Below are 26,898 nucleotides of genomic sequence, written 5' to 3' on the forward strand. Positions count from 1 at the left end.
TTAAATTTCTCCATGTGCAGCCTAAAAGCCTCTACTGCGTCCTGTGTGTTCAGCCCACAAAGTCCCAGTTGCCAATTGTGGTCCGAATTAACCACTTTATTGTCATTGACCAAGCTACACTAAAGGTCCTGAAGCTCATAAATAGAAGCCCTGGAATCAGAAATCATAGACTTGAATGTGATTACCCGCCACATTATAGTCTTCTTCAATACGAAGAGTTGGCACTCATCGGTTACCAACTTGATTGAGTTCTCTGCTAAAAATTTGGTGGCTCCGTACTCTTCTATCTTTGTGAGCATGGGTAAGACATCTTCCCATTTATGCTCTTCCTTTTCCCATGGCACAATCTGATTCTGAATCTCTGCAATGAGGTTTTTCATCTCGTCGCATAACTTCCTGGAGCTTGTGATATATTTTCACCATCTCTAATCACTCCTTCAATCCATTTCTCCACAGCCCCCACAATGCTTTTGGCCCGTTGAACTTGACTCATCAGTTTCTTGTTCTCTGGCGTAGTAGGGTCAAAACTTTATGAAGCATGTGATATGGGAAGTGCTCCAAAACAACCTATGCTATCAATGAATTGAGCTAGAATCTTGATATGCCGTTTCAACTCTCTTTTCTCCTGCACATCTTTTTGTGACCTGGTGAGCATCTTCTTAGCCGAAACTTGGAAAAGGTGATTATCTAAATCCTTGCTCATGTTCCCGAGCTCCACTTTGGTGACCTCAAAATCCTCTGCATTTACTTCCTTATTTTCATCTTTGGGTTTGTAAGAGGCGATTTTGGCAACCCACTTCCCGATCTTTTCATCAACATCCAATCTGGCAGTTGTTTTGAACTTGTTTTGTTTGGGACCCTTCTCCATGTATTTAACCACCATGTCCTGAATTGGGATGGACACTAGAATGAAACTCCGTTTCTTGCTTACTGAAGTGGTTAGCCATTTAGGAGTTGCACTTGAACTAGCTGTTCCCCCGATCACCTTAGGTAGCGATGTCATGGCTACAGTGACCGCATGAGAATCCATGGTGTTGACAATGTCGTTGTCAAGGTCCTTGACTTCGAAAATCTGAGTATCAAGGATTTTGTCTTTTGCCTTTGTGTCTTTGACTTGGTCCATTTTCTTTTGCGCAGCACTCCGTGACCTTGTATATCGAGGAGTAGAAAAGTCCAGAGCCAAATTAGGCTTGTGCTTGGTGTGAAATGGCTTCTTATCTTTACCTGCATGAACAAGCATAGAAGTGGGGTTAGAAAAATGTTTTGGGGAACGTAGAGCAACCTCACTATCTCTTGCAGGATCAATCTTGATGCCTATTTTCATTGCTCTTTTCTTATTAACCCACTATGCAGTTCTTTCCAAGATCCTCTTTGTTTTAAGTTGTATGTCATCCTCTTCTTCCACATCCCAATTAATGCAGGACGTTTTGGATTTAGCTTGGTCTAGATATCTAGGTTCAAAGAGCTCTAGATAATCCTCTTGGATTCCACTTATATCAAGTTTCACCTGTAGTGAAACTACCTATTCTAGAACCATTCTCCTGTTTGCCCTTTTGAACACTTCAAGCTCATCATTGCAATCTTTCCAGAAGTCCTCCAGGTGTGGGATTGGAGGGTGCGGCATCAAACCAAGACTCCGTGAGAAACCTTTATTGTCAAAGCCCTTTCTTTCATGATACAGTGGAAAATTGAAATTCTTCAAGTTATCTCCTATGCTCAAAGCATCTGACATTGAACTACAAGATAAGATACCCAATTGAATGGGAAAATGATCCTCCCATTTATCTCTAGGTTGAGCCTTCTTAATTACGTTAGCCAACTACCTACATATCTCAGCAATAATAAAACAATCCGTACAAAAATGAGGAAGTCTGAAAGGCTCTTCCTCGAAACTGCCTACTCTTATGTAACAAAAACGAGGAAACTGAACAAAGAAACTACCATATCTTTTCACTAGTGCCTGGGCATCTTTAGACATCCTCTTGGTTTTCATGTTCTTTAACTCATAACACAAATCTCCTAGGAAAACATTATGTACTCTCCTAAAATCTTGCAATGCATTATCTTTTTGTAACATGGGGTAAAAGTCATACACAGAAATCTCTCCCTCAGCGGGCTGCCTAGGTATTCCCACTATCTCTTTAACACATGCCAAGCAATATATCAGATACGAGGACATAAAGAAATTTTGCTTGAACTTCTTCACCATGCTCAGATGTTCCCTCATAGAGTCGACAATAAGCTCTACCCAGTCAAGATATTGCTTTCCTTCCAGCACCAGCTGTACATAACAATAAATCCAATCATCAAAGTTGTAGGCCTCAGCTGAACCTCTAACTCGGTGTAACCGTAACATGACATCATGGATGTGGGGAAGCATGTGATTCTTGTTGGGATATTTAGGCAACCTGGAGCCACCCCTCTGAGGAACCTTCAACCAATACTTTGCTATGTTGTTCCGGTGTCCAGTTCTATCTGCATTGAACTCAGTGATTGATTGGGCGGTACAAAAAATTGAGAACTAGTAATCAGGCAATTTGAAAACAAAGGAAATAACTTCCCTGTTAATTGCGAGGAGGGTTTCACCAATATCTCTCTTGATGGTTTCGGAAATAGGATCATACCTTGCAATACACTCCCTAACTAGTTTTGGGCAAGGGATAGCAGGAGGAAAGGTTGATGCTTCTACGCGACCACTACTTAGAATTTCTAAACCAAATGAATTGTCAGTTCCTCTAAACACCCTTTCCTTCAAAACTTCCAAATTTTCTCCTTTTAGGTCTGTATCATTAACTATGGGCTCTGTGCAAGCAAGACTGAAAATATTCCCAAATAGGGGCAGAGTGGATTTCATAATTCATAAACAACAACCCTTACTTTTCCCAACAGATTTTACTATGAGAGAGAAAAGCAGCTAAAAATCACTGGAGGGGGTAGGAAATAAAACTCACCTTCACAGTTGAGACCAATCGAATGACTACCAACAAACAAACCTTCTATCAAAAACTCCGCAGCAATGAATAACAAGTTTTAGAAATTAATCACTTCATACCTTATAGCAAAAGAAGTGATACGAATTTATTTAGTGCATTAATTCTGATCATCAACTCAAATGTGCTGAGCATTGGGATTGGACATCACACACGTGCATTGAATGCATGGCGACATTTTTGGAGTAACCGCCAATTCCCAAAAATGATTACTTGCCTTGAAAAATCAACCAGTTGACGTCACCCGAGATATGGTTCAATCTTCGTCATACTTAGCAATAAATGCACCATCATGTCTTTTAGTCCATGGGACCCACCTGATTTGAACATGCATGAACAACTTGAATTGACTTCATGAGGGTTCATGTAGTTCAAGGCGTACACCATGCCAAGGAAATTTTACTTTGAAAAGATCAACTTTTGTTAACTACAGTTAGCCTTTGAACTTTATCAAACATGTTGAACATAGCTGAACTGTTTGAACTAGGTTCAAACGGTTCATGATCTGGGGAAAGAGGACATGAAAACATTATCCACGACCGCGAAAAAGAAATGCTGCAAAACACTTTGAGTGAATGTTAGCATGAAAAAAAATTTAGTCACTTTAGAACCTGCAGTACCTAAAGGAACATTATGAACTCCCTTCAAAATGGTTCAATGAGTTCATGGGGTTCAAAAAGACCATTAAAACTTGGTGTTACGGATTAAGAGACACTTTACAAAAAGATTAAGGATTGAACCAAGGAATTTCTAGAAAGATAAGGACTCAAATAAAATTTTGTAGGGTGACTTACTCTTGCCATGAAGGATGAAACCAAATCAATCCCAAATTTGGACTAGGAGCTATAAATGCTTCATCCTTGAAATCCATGATGTTAGAATGATGAATCCCAATCATGAATTTTGCCATAAATGTACCATGTTCAATACAAAAGTGTCATAAATGCACAGGGTGCAATTTGCAACACTACAAATATTATGAATGAAATAGAGTTATACAATGAGTATGAATAGCTGAATTATTAGAGTGAAGAGATCATATAATGACATCATCATAAAAAGGGTCAACCATCATATCATTTATTGCAAGGATCAAATAGAAATGCATAAATTTGATGAAGAAAAAAAGTGAATATGAATGTGGCCACTACAATACCACCATGAACAAAAACATTAGTAAAGAATTGTAGTTCACATAGAAATAAATAGATGCAACATAAATACAATAATTTAATAATTAAAATTATAAAATCATTTGATATAGATTCAAAATAAAACAATTAATCACCATTTTTTTCCTATATTTAAAAAAAATATTACAAATACAATGTCAAAATAAAGATATTAATATCTAAATATCAATAAACACTAGAAAAAAAAATACTAAATAAATATGTACATAGATTTGTCTTTTCAAAATTGATTAAAAGGGAGAAAAACAAATACATAACTCTTCTTATTTTCAAATGCTACCTTATTCTTACCAATAAGATATGCATGACCATTGATTAGGTCTCATCTTATATATCATACAATTAATTACGAAATTTAAATATTAAAAAATTATTATGGATACCATATACTTTACAAAATGGTAGTATTTTATTAGCAACAGACCAATATGGCCTTCTTTATTAAATAAACAATTTAATGGCTCTTAATAATCTAGCATAGAAACCCATGTAATCTTAAAATTTTTGTGGCAGGGTGAATTATTAAATTAAAGTCTTAAGAAATAAGTGGGGAACTCTCATCAATTTCTTCTTTCATTAAGAAAAGCAATAGTGCTATAAATGAATTAAAATTTGTAAATTATTTATATGTTCTTTGGATTTTGGTGTATATTTTTATAATTTATATTTATGACATATATTTTAAATTTTATTGATATGCAACGAATTCATATTATCTTTATTCTAAATTTTTTGTATAAAAATATAAAGAAAAATAGAAGATGAAATTCAAGGTAATTAATCAAGAGTACATATGAATATAAAGATGAAATGATTAAAGATTGTGATTTCTTGCTTATAGATTTATTTATATTGTTAATTTTTTTTAAAAAGGTCATCATTCAAAATTGTTGATAAAAATCTAGACAAAAAAGTAAATACAAGTTTATAATTTCAAAAAATGACATAAAAGAAAATTGTATCCACCTTTGCAAGAAAGCAATTTGGTGCTACTCTCATATTGTAAATTATACCTGTTTGACAATAAATAACAATTCTAATCTCTTCTACAATAAATTAATGTTCATAAAACAACTAGAAAGTGAAATTTAATATATATGTGAAACTAACAAAAAAAAAATTATGTATACATGACAAAATCTTACTTTTTTTCCATTCACGTAGTGCCCCCTACACACATCAATAACATCAATATTTGCTTCATTCATGTATACTTGCAATAAATTGATGATCTTAGTTACAAAGTTTCAAAGAAACATAGTTTGATGGGTACTTTTACAAATCAATTGGCTTCTTTGATCAAGTGCTTTACTTGCTAAAGTTATCTAGGTAAGAAACAATTTTCTACTAACTAGTTGTAAAACATAGGTATTTACAACTCCAATTAAAAAAATGTACTCTTACATTCACTCTCTTCTAATGAATGTTTATAGTGATCAAAGACATGAATATTCCCAATGTGAATTTAGAGAATAAATGATTATACATAAAAATCTTTGCTCAAGTCAGTTTAAGAAAAAACTAATATGGTGCTACAAGCATTGAGTTGGGTGATTTCTCAAGAAACGAAACATAACATACAAGATGAAAGAGTGAAGTACAAAGAAAATAAATACTAGCAACATTAGCCAACAATTTATCCATGATGGCATGGTGAGCAAACCATTATCTTGAAATCTAGAGTATCATGTGAGTTAAACATCTTGATCTAGCAATTAGTACAGAGAGAGAAAGAGTTGCTACTTATATTTTTCTATCCGAAAAATATAATGATTGGAATAAAAACTAATTATTGGAATACAAACATGCCACAAATTGGAAAAATAGAAGGTTTAGAACCATTGCAATCACTAAAGATGTTGGAAGAATGCACTTGCTAGAATATGTTGTGCATAACAGGTTGGAGGTATAAACTACAAAACTTACACAGTATTACATCTCACTTACTAAAATGTAACAATCAATGAAAAAAATAGAGATGAAAAACCTAAAGAGAATCCTTTGATCATACTTGCAATTTGTTAATGACAAAATTCTTTTATAAAAGATGATAGTAAAATTTAAATTCTCAAGAATGTTAGACAAGACACTTTACTTGTTTGACAAAATGCCTCAAACAAATTCATTCTCTTAAAGTGCAATGATTGTGAGATATGTAGAAATGCATATGATCAAAATGATTTACGTACTTTGCACAATGATGGTCTTGATCATTCCAACACTCATATGAACAAAAGAAAAAAATAATAATGTAGATCTTTATATATGATTTTCTACTGTTATTGATAAGATTTTGTACAATATATATGTCTTTCTCACAACATATAATGGTAAACATTAATAAGTTGTGATAAATATTTGTTAATTTTAAGAAAATTATTTCATCTTCTCATTTTATTTCGTATATAAATTGTATTGACTGGACTTGATTCCAACCTCAAATTTATAACAATGAAGCACATTTGGTTTGATTTAGGGTACGTGTAATATTCATTTTACTTGATTTTGGATAGTGCCAATATTGATCAAAAAAATTAATGTTACAAAGGTAAAGGAATAGTCAAAAGGAATACACCTCTTACTTCCCATTAAAATTGAATAGGTGTATTGAAGAATTAATGCTACAGAGGTAAAGGAGCAATCAAAACATTTATACCTCTTGTATTGAAGTCTATTAAAAACACACAAGGTAAATGAGTTGTCAAAAAGAATACACCTCTTACATGGAGAACTATGAAAAAGACTTCCCATTAAAATTGAATAGGTGCATTGAAGAACTAATGCTATGGAGACAAAGAAGCAACCAAAACATTTATATCTCTTGTATTGAGGTCTATTAAAAACACACAAGGGTAAATGAGTTGTCAGAAGGAATACAACTCTTACATGGGAAACTATGAAAAAGACTTCCCTTTAAAATTGAATAGGTGCATTGAAGAATTAATGCTATAGAGGCAAAAGAGCAACCAAAACATTTATACCTCTTATATTGAGGTCTATTAAAAAGACCTCCCATTTATATTGCATGAATACATTAAAAAACAAGCAGAGGAATTTATTATACTATCACTAAAGTCATGAATGTACAACTTTTGTATTTTCTTACATTTTGACAATAGCTCACATAAAATAATAAGACTATTCTCACCCACTGATAAAATGACAAATAAAATGATTTTTTATGTTTTATAAAACTTTTAAAATATATATATTAAAAATTTGTTCAAAATATTTCAATTGTACTATCTTATTCATTTGTTTGTTACCAACTAATAAAACCTAACAAATAAATTTATATGACATAACCTCGAAGAACTATTAGACAAATAAAACAAATTTTCTCCTTATATTTAATAATAAGTACAAAGACACAAACCAAATATCATAGAAATGCACTTTGCAATTGTACAATTGCATCTAAATATGATGTTGTTTCAATTATAACTTACCAAAAGCAATATATAACATGTAAAAACAAAAGTTAAAAATATTTCAATTGTACCATCTTATTTGTTTCTTTGTTATCAATTAATAAAACCTAACAAATACATTAATATGAATATGACGTAACGACCAAGAACTATTAGACAAATAAAACAAATTTTCATCTTATATTCCATAATAAGTACAAATACCCACACCAAATATCATAAAAATGAACTTTCCAGCTATCACAATTGCACCTAAATATGTTGTCAATTCAGTTGTAACTTAAACAAAAGCAACATATTACATGTAAAAGCAAAAGTTGAAAAGAACACCATATAAGAGAGTTGTGGGTTTGACGATTTCAAAAAAAGATTAAACGCCATGGAGTTGGTCGAATTCAAAAAGAACAGATGGACGGCAGGAAGCAGAGAGGAAAGTGCTGGGGTGCCTTAAAATTGAATTCAACAATTCTTACCTACACTGAATATGATGCTGCCTTGCTTCCTACATTATTTAATTCACTCATTTCAGCAACTTGAGTTGCTGAATTGGACATATCAGATTGATGGATGAGCCATAATAGTTAACGATCCCTCAATTACGGTACACCCAATTGAAAGTTTTTACGTTTTCGGTTGAAAGAATTCATACCCAATTAGGTTTTTGTTTACAGTACTTTTGTGTTTCTCCGTTTTGAATTTCTTTCATACACAGGATTCATTGCAGCTCATTGTATGATTTTGTCTATACCAAATTGAATCCTTTTTGTGGATTTCTGTTTGAATTCATTCATACCCAGTTAGGATTCTTTTTCATTCAATGTTTGAAGCATTTATATGCAGGTGGAATTAGGAACACCAATGCTAATTTTAGCTCATTTTGGTTGATTTCATTGTATTAAGTTCGGTTTTTTGATTTATTCATACCGAGTTAAGATTAGGCTTTTTCTATGAGGTTTTGTTTATTGAATTAGTAATACCCAGATTTTAGGTCAAAGAGCTATGGATGCGCCAAACGTCGAAGAAACCAGTACTGATGCAGAGGAGAATGACATGGAGACTCCCATGGTTAATAAAAAGAGAGACAGACGCACCATACACTTTCCTGGCGCTGTCAAGACAAGTGCCTATAGATTTGATGGCCAAGGAAATTATTTCAACAAGGAGTGGGATCTGACTGAAGGGCAGGGAACTGAGTTCTGTTGGTACCACGTGGAGCTTCCCAGGTCTAATCAGAAATTGGCCCTCGCTGCTCAATACCTAATTGACGTACTCTGCCCTCCTCTGAAACTTAATGACATTCTGGCCCTTGTAAGCAATGGGCCATTCATTGGGAATATTGATGGGGCTCTTGTTTTCAGGGTCAATTCTACAGGCCCCACAGGTAGCAAATTCACACACAGGCTTGCAGCCAGGATCACTGAGAATGCTATCATTACCGTATCTCTGGGGAAGGTGCCAAGGCTCGGGTTTTCTACCACAAGGCAGCAGCCTCTGCTTTCTGATATTCCGAGTGTGGAAAGTCCTCACTACGGAAGGGGTTCAGTGATAGGGGTAGAGGAGGGGTCCAAAATAGGGGGCCAAGAACAACAACCTAATGTGACTGTCATCAGAGAGCATGTGCTAGAGTTTCTACTTACCATGAATCATTCAGAGGAAGCTGATAATCCTGTGCCCTCAAGGCTGTCTTATCTGCTTGTACATATTCTTGATTCGCATGTGGATCACCTTCAAGATATAGTGGCAAAGCTTGAGATGGAGTTAGACGCCACCGAAATTGAAATGGATAATGGTAAGTGATAAAGCTCATCTATCTTTAAAAGAACATTTGCATTGATTTTACTTCCCTCACACAGTAGGTCTTTTGTCTTCTATAATGCAATGTTTTTGTTGGTTACCGTAATAAAGTTTTGTGCATAGTTACCAGGAATTTTGATTTCCTTTCTGAATTCGCAATTCTGGTGACTTTATTTGAGTGTAACATATGTGAACCCATATGAATTTTGCTCCATATCTATTTCAATATTATGCCCCATGCCTCCATCCCATATTTCTTGGCAGCAGGGTTTTTTTATGTCTTTTTGTAGATTGAAAAGTAGAAATGTACGCAGATGCAGTGATGGCTTCTTAATATAGGAGACATCTCTAGCAAACAAGGGATGCATCGTGAAGTCTACTCATGGCGTCACTAAATGCTAACTGTTGCAACAAAGCCAAACAAGAGAACGAAAAACGAAGAGCAAATTAAACCTGCAGTTTTAAAAGGTCAAAAGATCCCATTAAAACCATTTTCAACTACTTGCAGAGCGTATATTTGAAGTTGCAGGAAAGGTGGAGAGCATGCAAAAAATGTCAACGTGATTGTTTAACAAAGGAGTGCAATATTTGATACATAAATATATCAGATATACTTGGATGCTCATCCCCATGTCCATACCTGTACATGTAATTCTTAGTGCCTGCAGTTCTTTTATTGCTTGGTTCTGAATTTTTATATTTAAGATCTTTCCAGTCAAGTTGCAGATTGCACTTTAAGAACTACAATTTTGAAGACCAAGTGATTTGAGATTATTGACTGCTCTTTTATTGTTCTGTGGTTCTCCTAAATGCCCTTTAGTTTTCACATTTTGTTCTTATAGTGGTTTGATCTGTCTTTTACTAAATGTCCTTTGTTTTGATTATCACACTTTCAATTGCTCAGGCCTGGATTTTTATGTTTACCTTTTTTTTCGGTCAAGTTATAGATTGCATTTTAAGAACTACAATTTTGTAAACTAACTGATGAATACCTTAACTCCCTTGAGATTCTTGACTGCTCTATCATTGGTTTGTGGTATTCCTAAATTGCCAGTTTTCACATTTTGATCTTATAGTAGTTTGATCTGTGTTTTTTCCTAAATACCCTTTAGTTTATGCTGTTTGTTTTTATTGTGATTATCTTCCAGTTTTCCTGAAGTACTCAAAACTAAGGAATGCCTGAAAAAAATCCTACAATTTATTTGGAAACCATCATCAAAGAAACTGCAAGATTAAGAGTTAGGAAAGAATGCTTCTGTTTAACAACGAACTCCACTAGTTTTCCAATATAAATGCAATTGCTATAGAAATTGTTGCGTTTTGGATACTTTGAGACATAAATTTGTGTAACAATTTTGCAAAAGTTTCTATATTGTCTATGTTCTAAATAATAGTTCATTTGGGGTTTCTCAAAGCTTATATATCTCTCCTGCTAGAAAGAATGGTTATAGCTGAAGAATTTGATAACCATATGTTACAGGAACAAAATTATGTTCCTTAAACTATAGAAGTGAAATTCTTCAAAATGAAGAGAAGAGCATTAATAGATATGGTGATGGCCTAAAGCCAAAATTATTGTATGAAAGAGTTTTGGAGGGAAACCCCTGATTTTTTTAGGTACCGGGGGTGCCCTTAGGTACTGAAATGATGAAATCAAGATGGATTGAATGAAATGATTAGAGCAATGTCCTCTATTTATACACCATTCCTACACATGAAAACAGAATAGACTTACCTAGTCAAGGCATATATACCAATTTGATATGATGTTAACTTTACATGTCAATGGTTAATGAGACTGATCTTATGTCTTGCCCCTATAAAGGGTACAAGTTACCAACGGATATAAGAGAAGAGATAGCCCAAAGGTATGCAAGATGTTGTTAACCCAATGAGACCCGTAGGAAAGAGGTGCAAGTCAAGATTACAATCTCCAACCAGCAGAAAGAAGCACTGCTAAGATCTAGCATTTAGATTTTATTTGGGGTTTCTCAACAAATAAAACTCTTTGGTACTTTGTTGGCAGATACAATAGACATGATCAGAGTAGGTATTGATGAGAAGGGTGATATACATTTATTTCAAGATTTTGACAAATATGTTGTTTCTTTTTTCATTTTAGTTCATTACATTATATTTTGTATTCTGCATTAGTTTCTGTTGAGATCTAGATAGTGAATGGAATTTTAGGCATCATTTATATTTCTTCTAGAACTTTTTCACCAGAAATTCTATTGTCCATGTATGCTTAGAGACAACTATGCCCTAATTGTTTTCAGGTAATGTATTTAGTAAGTTAAATAATAATTTTGTTTTTAATTGTGGGAAGACTTAATGGTTGTTTTTTTGTTTGTTCTATGATTATAGGTGGTTTTATATTGAAGAAACAGATGTTAGATGACAGACGATTTCCTAAGATGCATTTGAACTTACAGCGTCTCTTGCAGGTTGGTTTTCCCCTCTCTATGGAAGTAAGCATTTGAAGTGCACTGAAGCTTTGAATGTCCCTATTCAATTAAGCGACAGATAAATTTTAATTAAATAATTTCTTGTAGGTTATTGCACATGGAGAGCAAGTTTTCCCTAGAGTGAAAGAGAAATGTGCTTCAAAACCTTGGTTCGCAAGTGAAGATATTACGGCACTAGAAGTGCAGGTTGGTCGTCTGAGGAGACTCAAAGAGAACGTGGGTTTTATTGCAAACCGTGTAACTGCAATTCAGGCTGGGCTTGATAGCTGGCAGGCAGAACAAATCAATAGGAGGCTGTATTACCTTTCATTTCTCTCGATGATATTTCTTCCATTGTCCATAGTTACTGGATGTAAGATATTTTTGACCCTCTCACGTTATTTATTAATGAAAGATTTCTCAGATTCTTTCCTCTTTTGCAACTTTAGCTTGTTTTGTTGTGCTAAATGCATTCTTTCTTTATGGTATTTTCTTGGCTGTCCTTATTTTATTAGGTCTTGGTAAAGATGGTTAATTCAAGGACATTCATAATGACCTTAATAAGTTTTCCCTGAAAGTAAATAGTTTCCTTGTACATTTACCTACCTCTTTTGATGATCCTTTTTTTTTCCTGTTATAGCTGTAATGTTGACTTCATTCTTGATGTAGCTTTTGTTGCTTGTGTGTGGATAGCATCACAATGCTTTCTAATTACAGCAAACTAAGTAGAAAGTTTAAACTAATTTTGAATGGAATGTGCTATCACAGTGTTTGGAATGAATGTTGGAGGTGTGCCATGGACCAAACAAACTAATCCTGAATTGAAAGATGGATTTATCAATGTTCTGTTGATCTGTGCGGCAATACTATTGTTGCTATTGGTGGTCTTTGGGTCAGTTCCTTTGTATACACGACTTTCGGCATGGAGAAAGAGACAAGCAAGCAAGAGAATATGGTCAAGCACTAGAAAATCGTTCACAAAGAGAGGAAATGAAGTACATAATGGGGGATACCTTCTCCTGTGAATATATTGTGTTTGGTTCTGTCAACCTTCAATAATACAATTGAGGAAGTTCTGGGTTTACTGGTCGAAAGTGCATTCACTGAATATCTTGTGGGTGATTGATTCATGACTTTTTGCTGATTTATTAAGAAATCAGTCGAGGTACCGTTTTGGGGCTGTATTGCTGACAACATTTTATGGGGTCTTGAGCTAATAAAGTACAGATGCATTTTGCTTTCACAGAGATGTGCACATCTCCCCCACATGCATCTAAATGTATTCATTCCTTTGATCCTTTACTCCAATTATTTTCTCAGTTGGGTTCAAGAGCACCTTGGAAGGTGTGGAAGCAGAATATTCATTTGTTGTATAAGAAAAATATTATCCTTGTCTTTACCATTTAGATCATTGGTAAAACTAAATATTAACTAACTGACGGCCTGCTGTGCATTGATTCTTTTGAAACTTTCTTGTCAAAGTTTATACTGATCTGGGTATATAATAAAGTGTAGACTCTAGACATAGTTGGACTCACCTCTAAGCAGCATTCAGTGGGTGTAGTGGTCAAATAAGTATATGAGAAACTCTCATGTGCCAGAAGCAAGCATCACAGAGCAGTTAGTGATCTTTTCTATCGTACTAATATCTTGTAGTGCCTAGGTATTATCATCTTTACAATGCCTTAGTATAAACTTAACTATTTTGTACATGCCTTCTTCCGGAATGTGCTACGTTACTGCATTCTCCACCTTGTTTTGTCTCTATGGGTGATATTTACACATTGGTAAAAGTTCAAAGCTAAAAAAGGTTTATGAGGCACACCATGCAGCATGATCTGGAATAGAGAGTAAGGTACTAGTATTTATATCTGAATTTTCTCCTGGCACTACAATGCTTAGTGATCAATGTATTTGTGGATCTTCTTGTCTGTGTTATGGATTAGTTACAAGCTGGTTGATTCAACGCAGGGAATATCCTCTGGTGTATTTTTCACTTATACCCACTCTTCTCTTCCAAATATTCTTTGTATTGGATCATTCTGCCTCTAACTCCTATATACATTTTGTTCAACCTTTGAAAGCAGCCTACCTAATACAATTAGGTATTAGGGGTCTAATATGGCTATTTGAATGCTTGGAATTCCTAGGCTTGCAAAAACTGCATGTTTGCAACTAAATTTGTTAAAGTTGGTGTTCTAGTTTATCTTGATCTGCTACTGGGCCCTTTAAGTTCAGACCAATGCAAAAAATCATAGCTTCTAATGCAATTAAATTTGCAGAATTTTGAAACTGAACTTACATTTGTCCTTACTTTTACAAAGTTTATTCTTGGTGCACAAGCCAGATCTTCTGTTTTCAAAATCTGTTGACAAAGCTTGCAGCTTGACCAAACTTGTGAATGTTTCAGTTTCTTCCTAAACAGAATAATCTCTACTCTTGATTCTTTGGTAATCACAGACAGTGTGTAGTCATAACCAATAACATGTAATCTATCAGAATATCAAACTCACAATTTCTTGGATATCAGTAGAATTTCAATATTTTTAAGTCTTGCTGATTTTTTTCCCCGTTTCAGGGATCTCTGTAAACTGGCCTATCAAAATCCAACTTAACATCTTGGAAGGCGGCATTGAGAGAGAGCATAAAATACATACTTCTTTACTTCCACAGAATAGACACCCAAGCCCCCTGAGCGGGGAACAAGACAACTGATTTTAGGGAACCACTTTTTGAAGATTTAGGACAGGAGCTCTAAAACGTGTTGAATTCAAATTATGGTAGTCACGTGTTTCTAGAATTTTTTTTTGGATAAGGCGTTCTAGAAAAGAAACTGGATAAGGCGTTGATATGTACGCAAAAATTCAGAAAACTGGGGATTCCTGCTCTGAAGTTTTGACGGCCGATTAGAATCGCTGTTTACGACTTTTTATGTGGTCAAACTCTCAAAAAAGTTGAGGTAAACTTGCAATTATTTTATTTTATTAAAAATTGAAGGAAAATATTATTATATTGATGAATAAGTCTATATAAATTAATTGAAAATATATAGGTATAATATTTTTTTAAAAGTGGGTTGTAAAAAGATAATCTTTCAAGTCTATGTAGAAACAAGTCTAAATTAAAGATGAGAGATCAAAGGGTCAAGTTTTAATATAAGATAAAAATAACTAAGAAGATGATTCAATGGAAGGGGGGTCTTTATCTTAAGGTTTTCTTTAAAATCATTGGGGCAAGATTATCATCACTTGGCTCTCAATTATTTAGAGTGTTTTCTTCTTTAAGAGTTTCTTCTATAGGTTGTTGAGCATGAATTGATTAATTGGCCAAACTCTATTTGTGGAAACTTTTTAGAGTCGGGTCAATCAAGAGTGAACACCAAGTTCATGAGAATTGGCGAATGATGGTTATGACAAGATTATCGCCATTTCCTTAAGATTAGTTTAAGAGATACAAGTAAAACTTTACACTTAACAATATAAATCAATTTAAAATAATAACTATGTAGGTTAATGTAATTTAATATCAAATGTTAAGCTACTAGTATATCTATATTTAAAAATATAGGTAAATTATGTTGAGAGATATCTTATAATAGAAGGGAATCTGACGATTGCAATAATATTAGTAATATATAGGAGTTTCATAAATATGGATAAAAATAGAGTTGCTTAAGTATGTACCTCTCAACACTACTTGATTTTATTGATTGTTCCCTCTTAAATATTATGACTCTCTTCCACTATCATTTGAATGTAATGGTTTCATATAGTTGGAGACAAGTGGCGATGGTTCTATTTTATTTGGAGTAATAAAATAACACCTCCACAAAAACCAAAAGATGACATATTTCATGCATTTACTTGTTATTTGCATGTCAAATTGTTTCAAAATTGAATTTTTGTTTACAGACATTTTGATGTCATTGTAGATGCCTCTTGACATAATTAATTTAAATGTAAGAGATGGGAATGTGTAGTCTATTAGTGAAATAACTTGAATCCTATGTTGAATTTGTGTTTAGGTTGGATTTTGTGGGCTTGGGACTTGTCCTTGGTTGTGGATTCATTCTCTAAGTGTGGAATCTACCCTATTTAGAGTTTCCTTTTGATACAAAATACACCTTAGTGATCTTTGCTTGCTTTGTTGTTTTCTAATATTTGAGTTTCAATAGTATTTAAAAATATTTTGGAAGGATCATCAATATGTTTGAAATGTATGTAAAAGATTCATGGCAACATGCAAGTGCCTTTGAATCATGTATGCATATTTGTTTTCTCTTCTAATGCATAAAGTTGAAGTGTTTCCTTATTAATTATGCTTTGAATGTTTCTAGAGGATGTGTGTGTGTGTGTGTGTGTGTGTGTGTGTGTGTGAGAGAGAGAGAGAGAGAGAGAGAGAGAGAGAGAGAGAGAGAGGGGGGGGTAAATATAATGAGATATAGATAGAGAGTAAGAGATAGGGAAATAGAGAATGAGTAGACAAGAGTGAGAAAGAAAGGAGTTGATAGAGGCAAGTAATAAAGAGAGAGGATATAAATAAATAGAGAGGGGGAGAGATAGAGGGGGCGATTTATCTCTCCCTTTTTTTATATATCTATATCATTTATGAACTTCTCTCTTTCTCTCCCCTATGTTTTTTTTGCTTCTATAGAAATGTGAGTGCATTATAATGTGAGCATACTACAATGCACTCACATTTGTACCTACCTTGGGTATTGCCAAGCCTTAGGGCTGGATTTTCTTTGGGTATCCAACCTAAAGAGTTGGACTAACATAGACATGTTTTTGGTAAATTATAAAAAATGACAATCTCAAGCCTGCTCTCCATCAAGTTTGCATGTCTTTCAATGTTGAGCTAACAAAATACCAAAATAATTTCAATCTCTCTTACCTTTTTATCCATATATTTTTTTATATTTTAAATATGTTAAAGGTTTTGCTTTTTAATTTCTTTTGCTAGTGTCTTCTTTTTTTGCCAAAAACCTATGTAAAGTATTTTTTATTTGTTCATCCAAAATTGAAATAAAATATATTTTTACATTCTAGACTCTATTCTATACACATTCAAAAAATATTCAATTAGTTTTTAAGAACATTAGGGGAGAGTATGCTCAATTTTTCATTTTTCAAGATGTGTCCATTTTGAAAATTAGTAATAAAATTATGCATTCATTATAATTTTACCAAAAGAATGGGAATAAATTACATGGTGTTAGCTAATTTTTTATTTTAGTGATTTTTTAAATAATAAAAATAAATTAACATTTTACGGGGAGCACAACATGTTATATTATATTTTCCTAGCAAAAATAGAGCACTTTGCGTTCTCTCACTATTTAAACTTCTTAAACTCTTAAACAAATATGTAGTTTAAAAATTAGATTCAAAGCACAATGACTTTTATTCTTGTCACATCTTCAAATTTTTAAAAATATCTTCAATTTCTAATCCAAGATCTTTTTTTACTAATTTTGGAAGAAGAAGAAAAAGTGAAATAAAGGAAAATAATATGCCTTTAACTACATTAATTTTCCTTTAACCACCTTCCCATTATTTTGTCATTTTCCTTACCTACCCTTTAATCCTAGCCGACCATTTATCCTTCCACCTCTTAATCCTATCCCTCCATCTTCTAAGGTGTCTTCTATATAAGAGGATTCCTTCATCCTTATCAACCCTAATCAACAATTAATCAATCTTTATGCAATCAAGCAACTACACAACCATAGCTTGTTCTTTCCTTAGCTCTTGCGCACACATAAAATTTGAAGGCAACTATATCAAACAAGATCAATGGAGATAGGAAACAACGGAGATCAAACCCCACCAAGCATGCGAATGGTATAATCTTTCTATTTTGTTGTGATTTGCATGTTTTAGGTTCTTCATTGGTGTATGGTGGATTCGTGATTGTAGAACTAAGGTTTATGTGGTTGGATCTTTGTTAGTTTTAAAATAGTTGTCATTCCATTTTCGCCATATACAATACTAATTATACAAAATCATGTTAATCCAATAGAAAATTACTTGCAAGATAAAATAGAATTAGAGCATTTCAACATTGAAATAAATGCAAAGCACAATATATACCTACAAAAACTCTTTGCAAATAATATAGCTTCAAAGAATACTCAAAGTATTATTTAACACAAAATTCGATATAATACAATATCATAGTATTGGAACTCAATTAGAAGCAAGAGAAGATTGGAACCCATGAACAATCTAGCAACATCAACACACTTATCCATTCTACAATTTCACAACCAAGATCAAGAGATCAATACTCTTTACTCATGGAGAAAATTTGGTAGTATAATCCTACCTTCTAGAAACTTCCTTCACTTGATCATAAACAAACATTGATCAACTAGAAAAATAAGTTTTGACATTTCCAATGTGGTCACCCAAGTTTGATTATTGATTCAATATTCATTAAAGCTCCAAAGTAAAACATGTACGATTCTTAATTTAATTTGTGTGCTCAATAGGATTTATCTTTGAGCGTCCCCCTCCTCGCCCCACACACAAACACACACACACACACACAAAAATATTTATCCAATGTAGCATATCACAACTTCCAAGGAAAATATGTTGGCCATTTGGAGCAATTGATTATGTGTTGCATTGATGTTTTGTCATTGATGTCAACACTAGCTCTTTTGGATGCTTTACCGACACCCTTCTGGTCCTGATAGGTTGAGTGGTTTCTGGTTGGTTTGGATCCGGTATGATCCGGTATGCTCCGGTATGATTTGGTTATGAAATTGGCTTATCCATGATACTCATGTTCATATTCAGTCAGTTGGTTTTGGTCTGGTGATCATGTTCAAGATTTGGTGGATGGAGATCATTGCTTTAGCATGTGGACCTATATTGGGTCCTGGTTGATCTAGGTTATGGACCGACTTAATGTAACGTGTGGATTGGACCTCTCGATGTGTTTCCGGGATGTCTTGTGTGTTGGATATTATTTGTTTGGTCTCAAGCCAACATGTTTTGTAATTATGAATTGGTTTATTGTCTGGTGGCCGACCTGATTTTTTATGGTTGAGGGTTTGTATATATATGATGTAAGATCTCATTGTAGATCATCAGGATATAGGAATGTGATATGTGTATGTAATGTGTGAATAATGTAATATCATTCAGGTAGAGGATTTGGTCGATCATTGGAGATCAAATTGGGTTTATGTAAGAGGATTTAGACCTCCGATATTGAGCTTAACCGAAACTGTACTCAGGGATAGGAGATGCTATTTTTGCAGTTCAATCAATTCTCCCGATTGTAGTCTAGATTTGTATGTAGTCAATGAGGCTCCTTTTGTGATGAACAGTGCGCTCTAGGTTGTTGGCCTTCCTGCAAGTGCAGGCCCCTCAATTGCAATTCACATACTTACTGTAGAAGTATTATCTGACTATGGGTAGGCTTCCTTTTTCCCTTTACCGGGTTTTCCACGTGTAAATCTTGGTGTCATGTGGATGGTATTTATTCTCTGATTATTGTTTATGCTTAATTGGTTTTACTGCTATTCTGGTATTTGGTTTAAGCATTCCGGTATTAATGTTTTGGGTTTCGATATTAAAGTTTTAATTGCTAAATGTTTTGGTAATCTGTGACAACTAATTCACCCCCCCTCCCCTCTCAGTTGTCTTCTGGTTATTTGAACTGTCTAACAAAATATTGGTCTACCCAAAGTGTGGTGTCCCATTTCAAGAGGACCATAAATTTATAAAATAATAAATATAACGTGTGGATTGGACCTCTCGACGTGTTTTCAGGATGTCTTATGTGTTGGATATTATTTGTTTGGTCTAAGGCCGACATGTTTTGTAATTGTAGCGTCCTAAAATTGTGACACTTGCAATTTCGACTGCATTTGGGTCTTCACGATGGCGATGCAACGTTAAACCTGAATGGAGACCCCGAAACCTGCTTGTGACACCAAAAACTGCATTTTTCTACACCTTGGCATGATCCCTCCTTGCACCCTGCTGTCCCGGCAGGTGGGACCAAGGCGCTGCCCTATTTTGGGCCCGGTCTCTTTTGGGCATCGGGTCTTTAAGTTTGCAATTCGGGAAATATTGTTTCCTGGTCGGCCTAAGGTCGGGAAAATCAGTCTATCAACCCTAATTGACAAGTATATAAACTACATTTCCTCTCTCAAAAAGGGAGGAGGACATATATGTGCAAAGACGCGAAAGCGATATTCAAACATTCAAGCGATATTCAAGCATTCAAGCATTCCTTCAAGCAATTGAGCATTCTAAGTCTCCATTCAAGGCTAGGTGTTGCATTCAAGACAAGGATTCAACCATTGAAGAAGAGATCACATACAACATACAACATACTACATACATTACACCTTCGCATGTAAGAATACAAACATTCTTACAACAAGGTATCAGTACTTGTTTACATTACAAACATTTACATTTACATCATTCTCATTTCTTGGTTAATTCCAAAACCGGGGTTTGACCTAAAGGCAACCCCTCATCCCTAACCCCCCAATCGTCCTCTCTTTTCTGTGTGTAGGTTGCAGGTATGCGGCTGTAATTGAAGATCTAGAATCCTTGTGCAGAGATGAACAGATCCACCTTCGTTTCGCGGATTTTTCGGAGGACCGTGTGCACGCCGGGCGCCATCGTCCCGTCAACTTTCGCTCAAATTTGTAGTACAGCACCGTCTCGACATTTTACTGCTAATTCTAGGTCCGCAGCTTCATCCTATATCCCCATCTCTGTTTATAAGCGAATCTTTCCTATTTTACATGCATTCTTAGTTCAATCATCCTATCTACATTTCTTTACAAAAGAGGGTATCCTTGATGTCTTAACCCTTGAAACTCATTTAGAATCCAATCTTGCATTACGTGGGATTGGATCTTGTGGGTTTCAACCCCTCTTTTGAATGTAAAGTCTCTCCCAAGTGAAAACCATCAACCCTAGTGACCTCCCTTCTCTCTCCTCGGAGTTGGGGAGGGGAGAACAACTAGGGTTCGATTTTTCCGCTTTACAGTAATTATGTAATTGGTTTATTGTCTGGTGGCTGACCTTATTGTTTATGGTCGAGGGTTTGTATATATATGATGTAAGATCTCATTGTAGATCATCAAGATATAGGAATGGGATATGTGTATGTAATGTGCGAATAATGTAATATCATTCAAGCAAAGGATTTGGTCGATCATTGGAGATTGAATTGGGTTTATGTAAGAGGATTTAGTCCTCTGGTATTGAGCTTAATTGGAACTCTACTCAGGCATAGGAGATGCTATCTTTGCAGTTCATTCATTCTCTCAGATTGTAGTCCGGATTTCTATGTAGTCAGTGAGACTCCTTTTGTGATGAGCAGTGCGCTCTAGGCTGTTGGCCTTCCTGCAAGTGCAGGCCCCGTAATTGTAATTCACATAATTACTGCAGAAGTATTATCTGACTGTGGGTAGGCTTCTCATCGTGGTTTTTCCCTTTACCAGTTTTTCCACATATAAATCTTGGTGTCATGTGGATGGTATTTATTCTCTGATTATTGTTTATGCTTAATTGGTTTTACTGCTATTCCGGTATTTGGTTTAAGCATTCTAGTATTAATGTTTTGGGTTTCGATATTAAAGTTTTAATTGCTAAATGTTTTGGTAATATGTGACAACTGATTCACCCCCCCTCTCAGTTGTCTTCCGATTATTTGAACTATCTAACAAAATATTGGTCTACCCAAAGTGTGGTGTCCTATTTCAAGAGGACCATAAATTTATAAAATAATAAATATAACGCGTGGATTGGACCTCTCGATGTGTTTCTGGGATGTCTTATGTGTTGGATATTATTTGTTTGGTCTAAGGCCGACATGTTTTGTAATTATGTAATTGGTTTATTGTCTGGTGGCCGACCTTATTGTTTATGGTCAAGGGTTTGTATATATATGATGTAAGATCTCATTGGAGATCATCAAGATATAGGAATGGAATATGTGTATGTAATGTGCGAATAATGTAATATCATTCAGGGAGAGGATTTGGTCGATCATTGGAGATTGAATTGGGTTTATGTAAGAGGATTTAGTCCTCTGGTATTGAGCTTAATCGGAATTGTACTCAGGCATAGGAGATGCTATCTTTGTAGCTCATTCATTCTTTCAGATTGTAGTCCCGATTTCTATGTAGTCAATGAGACTCCAATTGTGATGAGTAATGTGCTCTAGGCTATTGGTCTTCCTACAAGTGCAAGCCCCGTAATTGTAATTCACATACTTACTGCAGAAGTATTATTTGACTGTGGGTAGGCTTTCCACTGTGGTTTTTCCCTTTACCGGTTTTTCCACATATAAATCTTGGTGTCATGTGGATGGTATTTATTCTTTGATTATTGTTTATGCTTAATTGGTTTTACTTCTATTCTAGTATTTGGTTTAAGCATTCCGGTATTAATGTTTTGGGTTCCAGTATTAAAGTTTTAATTGCTAAATGTTTTGGTAATCTGTGACAACTGATTCACCCCCCCTCTCAGTTGTCTTCCGGTTATTTGAACTGTCTAACAAAATATTGGTCTACCCAAAGTGTGGTGTCCTATTTCAAGAGGACCATAAATTTATAAAATATTAAAATTTTTATGCAAGGTATATAACAACTTTCCAAAATGAAGAACTTGGCCATAAATGAGTTGTGAAATGTAGTACATGTGATATCAAAATGTTTTATATGTTAATTCTCCACTATGTTGTAAACAATGTGAATCATGATCTGATTATTATATCTAAGAGTATATTAATGCTCTTGTGGAAAACCAAACTTCGTAAAAAATGATGCATCTAAACATCCTCTAAGATAACAAGTACACATCGATCCTAACCCTCAATAAATGATAATGCAATAGCAATTTGTTTCTTAAAAGACCATCCAATACGACTAGTATCAACATGATAAACACAACCAAGATGGATTTATAATCATCCACATAACTGGCCTAATCTAATATTGTAATGTCATAAATTGTACCCGTGCAATTCCACGTCACATAAGAATCTTTACTTCAAGCCGATTAAGAACATTCGTCGCTTGTTTGTCCTCTTGTCCACATGGGTTGCCTTATCAGCTTAGAACTTGGCTTTTAGCGACCATCCTGACTAGTTAACCGATGGACTCTAGCGTGTTGCACTAGCGTTCCGCGAACCCGTTGTTGAATATCCAAGCAACTGAGAGGGGGGTGAATTAGTTGAAACTTAAAATCTTCTTTTAAAATTTATTCACATATCTGGAGCAACTAGCAGAATTAATCAAGACTAGGTAAAACATGAAAGCATAAATCAGACACAAAGAACCCCAAAATTTACGTGGAAAAACCCAAGAAGGGAAAAACCACGAAGAATGCTAATTCTCAATATAAAAACATTGGTTAAGGTGACACCAGTTAAGGTGATTTTTACAAAGGATGGCTCACTGCCAAGAAATAAAGATAGAAAAGAAAATCCACCACTATAATACAGTCTACACTGTCAGAACTGCTTCTAGTAACTATCCACAACACACTTCACAACAACAACTAGATTCTTTCAATCTCACATATCTTCAAAACAATTATCCATTCACAAAAAATTCCACACTAAATCATTTAGATTATACACATACATATATTGTCTCCGGAAAAATATAATCTTCCAAGTTGGTCAAGACAAAGATCTAGAATAGGTCAATACTAAACATTCCAGTGGTGGGAAGGAATGATAAGTAGACCACATCACAACATTCCTCATCAAACATATCAACATGTTACATATATTACCAATATTGAACCCTAAACAAAAACGTCGTTACACACTCCTGACTTCTAGATCAAGCTAGACCCAAAAATATCACTGAGTAACATCAGGAACACATCTTTCGAGAAGCCAAGTCTTCGAAGAAATCACCAAATGACCAATGAAATCACATACATACCAATCTTCCATTGCTACTCAATATACCCCATCCGGACCTAATCGGACCATGAGATTTGACATCAATGACAACATATAATATAATGCTAACAATCTCCCCCTTTGTCATTGATGGCAACATCCATCAAGACGATAAGAATATCAACACACATCATATTCTCTCTCCCCCTTTGACAACAATGACAAATAGAAACAAAACTCCCCCTATGAAACTCACTCTTGCTCCCCCTAAGAGAAAGCAATCAAGCATCAGTCCATAAAAGAATATGCAGGCTTCTCACTGGACCAATGCACATTAGTTCAAACTAGAAAGGGATAATACTCCTAACTTCTGCCAGAGATACTCAAAAGTATCTTTACACAATGCCTTAGTGAAGATATCTGCAATCTATTATTTTGTAGGTACATATTCAAGTCTTACTTCATTATCCAACACCTTTTCCCTCAAGAAGTGGTACCGAATAGATATGTTATTTGTTCTAGAATATTGTATCGGATTCTTTGAAATATTTATTGCACTAGTATTGTCACACATTATTGAGATAGGGCCATCAAACTTTATTCCAATGTCCTTCATAGTTTGCTTCATCCATAAAATCTGTGTGCAACATGAAGATGTTGTAATGTATTCTGCTTCAATTATAGATAGAGACACAAAATCCTACTTCTTACTCGACCAAGCAACCAACCGAGAGCCAAGAAAGAATGATCCTCCACTTGTACTTTTCCTGTCATCAACACTTTTGACTCAGTTTGCATCTGTATAAGCTGTCAGGGTAAAATTTGAGTTACTGGGATACCATAAACTAAACTCTTATGTGCCTTTCAAATATCTAAAGATCCTTTTTACTACCACAACATGTGATTCTTTTGGTTCTTTCTAAAATCTAGCTACCAAGCAAATTGCATACATGATATCTAGTATGGTGGCGGTTAGATATAATAATCCTCCAATCATTGACCTATATTGGCTTGCATCTGCCTTAGGAGATTTATCATCTCTGGTTAATTTGCATCCGGTGGTCATAGGTTTACGCACCGGTTTGGAGTTCTCCAACACAAACTTTAAAAGATCTTTGATGTACTTAGATCAAGAAATGAAAATTTTGATGATATGATGAATCTATAATGATCCAGACAACTACTGAGAGGGGGGGGGGTGAATCGATAGATAGAATAACAAACTAAACTTTCACCAAACTCAAAACCCAACTCATAAATCAATCTCTGAACTAACTAGTTCAAACACTGAACTACAAGCTACAACTGCACCGTCAAGTTTACAGGTTGACTAACATAACAAAATAACAGTGTAACATATCTGAAACTCTCAAACCATTTAACCAAAACATCAAACCACTTTACTAATAATAGTAAAAGCACATTTTAGATTATTGTCGGTCATCTTAACACATCTAAGTGGCTTTACCAGTTAAAAAAATTAACCATATCAAAACATAACCACAAAAACCATTCACCACTTGACACAATGATTTTTGACGTGGAAACCCAAATGGGAAAAACCACGGTGGGGATGAATACCCACAGGTATTATGAACTCTTCTGAAGTTCGCCCTGTTAGGAGCCAAGCCTTATTAAAAGCTTTACAAAAATGTCCTATTAAGAACAAATCCGGTTAAGGACCACCCGGTTAAGGGATTGACTACAATGCCCTATTATAAGCAATATCCTGTTAGGAGTAACCTCAATAGAGGATTTGAAATCCAAGCTAATGGATCACCTGGTTAGAGGATTTAGAAAACACGAAGCCTATTAAATCTTACCAGGTTAAGGGATTTAACTGTTGTAATTGTTAGAGAACAACAAGGGTTTGTTGATCTGGTAAATAGCACTAATCTGCTTGATCAGATCCTTTTCATGCTTCTATCTGCCTTCAAACATACTGTAGATACTCCCTCTGGCCTGACAATCAATCACACTGACACTTAACCAAAATTGCCAACACTGCAACAAAACAACTCATCGACCTTATAAGCAAAACAATAGGTCGGTAACACATCGCAAGACCTAAGATCTCATAGAGATTACAAACAAATCGTTTCAAACATGATCATTGGATTACATAGCAATCATCTGCACATTGTAAAAGACAACCTCGTCCACTCCTTGATCACCGCTCATTGAATCCTATAACTCATCACATGGTTTCCACTTCATGCAATGCACTCGCTCATTCCTAAGATAAAACAGTTATCTCTACGTGCCAAAACCACTTTGAAACTCATCACATGCATCATGTATACATGACATAATCATCTCCAATCACTATTTGATCATAGATCAACACAGCCGATTCACCAAGCTCCATCAGTTAGGGTTCGACGTATCAACGAGTAGGGTTATCGATTGATCTCACTACTTCAATAGTAATACCGATTTCCTTCATTTGCTCAACTACCAGTTGCATTACTGCATCACTATCGGTTACAATACAACTCCATTACCGGTTACAATTGACATCAATGACAATACAATAGTTCATCAATGCAATCTTCATGCAAATGCCAACAATCTCCCCCTTTGGCATTGATGGCAATACAAATAGCAATACCCTTTGATTGTGATGATTGAGAGTAATGCACATACATAGGTATAGGAATCCTGGTTTACATTTTTCCATGTACTTTCCTTCAACTGAGTCTCCATTTCTTCAGCTGGTAACTGGCTACAGTTCTTCTCCCTATCAATCATACAGTTCTTTTCTATCAATCATATAGTTCTTCTCCCCCTTTGACAACAATGTCAAAGTGAAAGTAAAACATTCAGTGTCATACTTCACTATTATGCATCAAGATGCTCCCCCTGTGGAGTAGCTCCACTCTACACCAATCTTGCTTCAAGATTCTTCAATTAGCTCTGGGACTGATGTCTTCCACATCTGTTCAATTGACCTCATGTAGGGGCACAACCTCTAGCCGACCTCTAAGATACTCAAAAGAAGTCTTAGGCAGAGGTTTAGTAAAGATGTCTGCTAGTTGTTCCTTAGTAGATACATTCTCCAGTAATAAATCTTTACTTTGCACTTTCTCCCTCAAGAAATAATATTTCAGCTCAATATGCTTGGTTCTAGCATGCAACACTG

The 26,898-nt window shown here is 34.9% G+C and overlaps 1 protein-coding gene across 3 annotated transcripts; it reads left to right on the forward strand.

Annotated features, from left to right (window-relative positions):
• The first annotated feature begins 7,901 nt into the window (after window positions 1-7,901).
• LOC131064204 (uncharacterized) lies at window positions 7,902-13,323 on the forward strand. Of its 3 annotated transcripts, none has more exons than XM_057998259.2 (5): window positions 7,902-8,215; window positions 8,596-9,403; window positions 11,776-11,855; window positions 11,964-12,228; window positions 12,624-13,323. In XM_057998259.2, exons 2-5 carry the CDS (start codon window positions 8,614-8,616, stop codon window positions 12,878-12,880), a joined length of 1,392 nt encoding a protein of 463 aa, XP_057854242.2. In that variant the 5' UTR covers window positions 7,902-8,215; window positions 8,596-8,613; the 3' UTR covers window positions 12,881-13,323. The 3 variants fall into 3 exon arrangements, with proteins under 3 accessions (XP_057854242.2, XP_057854245.2, XP_057854244.2); XM_057998262.2 differs by having other exon boundaries at window positions 7,956-8,215; window positions 8,603-9,403; XM_057998261.2 differs by having other exon boundaries at window positions 7,956-9,403.
• The last annotated feature ends 13,575 nt before the right edge of the window (window positions 13,324-26,898 follow it).

This window comes from Cryptomeria japonica, chromosome 6, assembly GCF_030272615.1.
Source record: "Cryptomeria japonica chromosome 6, Sugi_1.0, whole genome shotgun sequence".
NCBI classification, from domain to species: domain Eukaryota; kingdom Viridiplantae; phylum Streptophyta; class Pinopsida; order Cupressales; family Cupressaceae; genus Cryptomeria; species Cryptomeria japonica.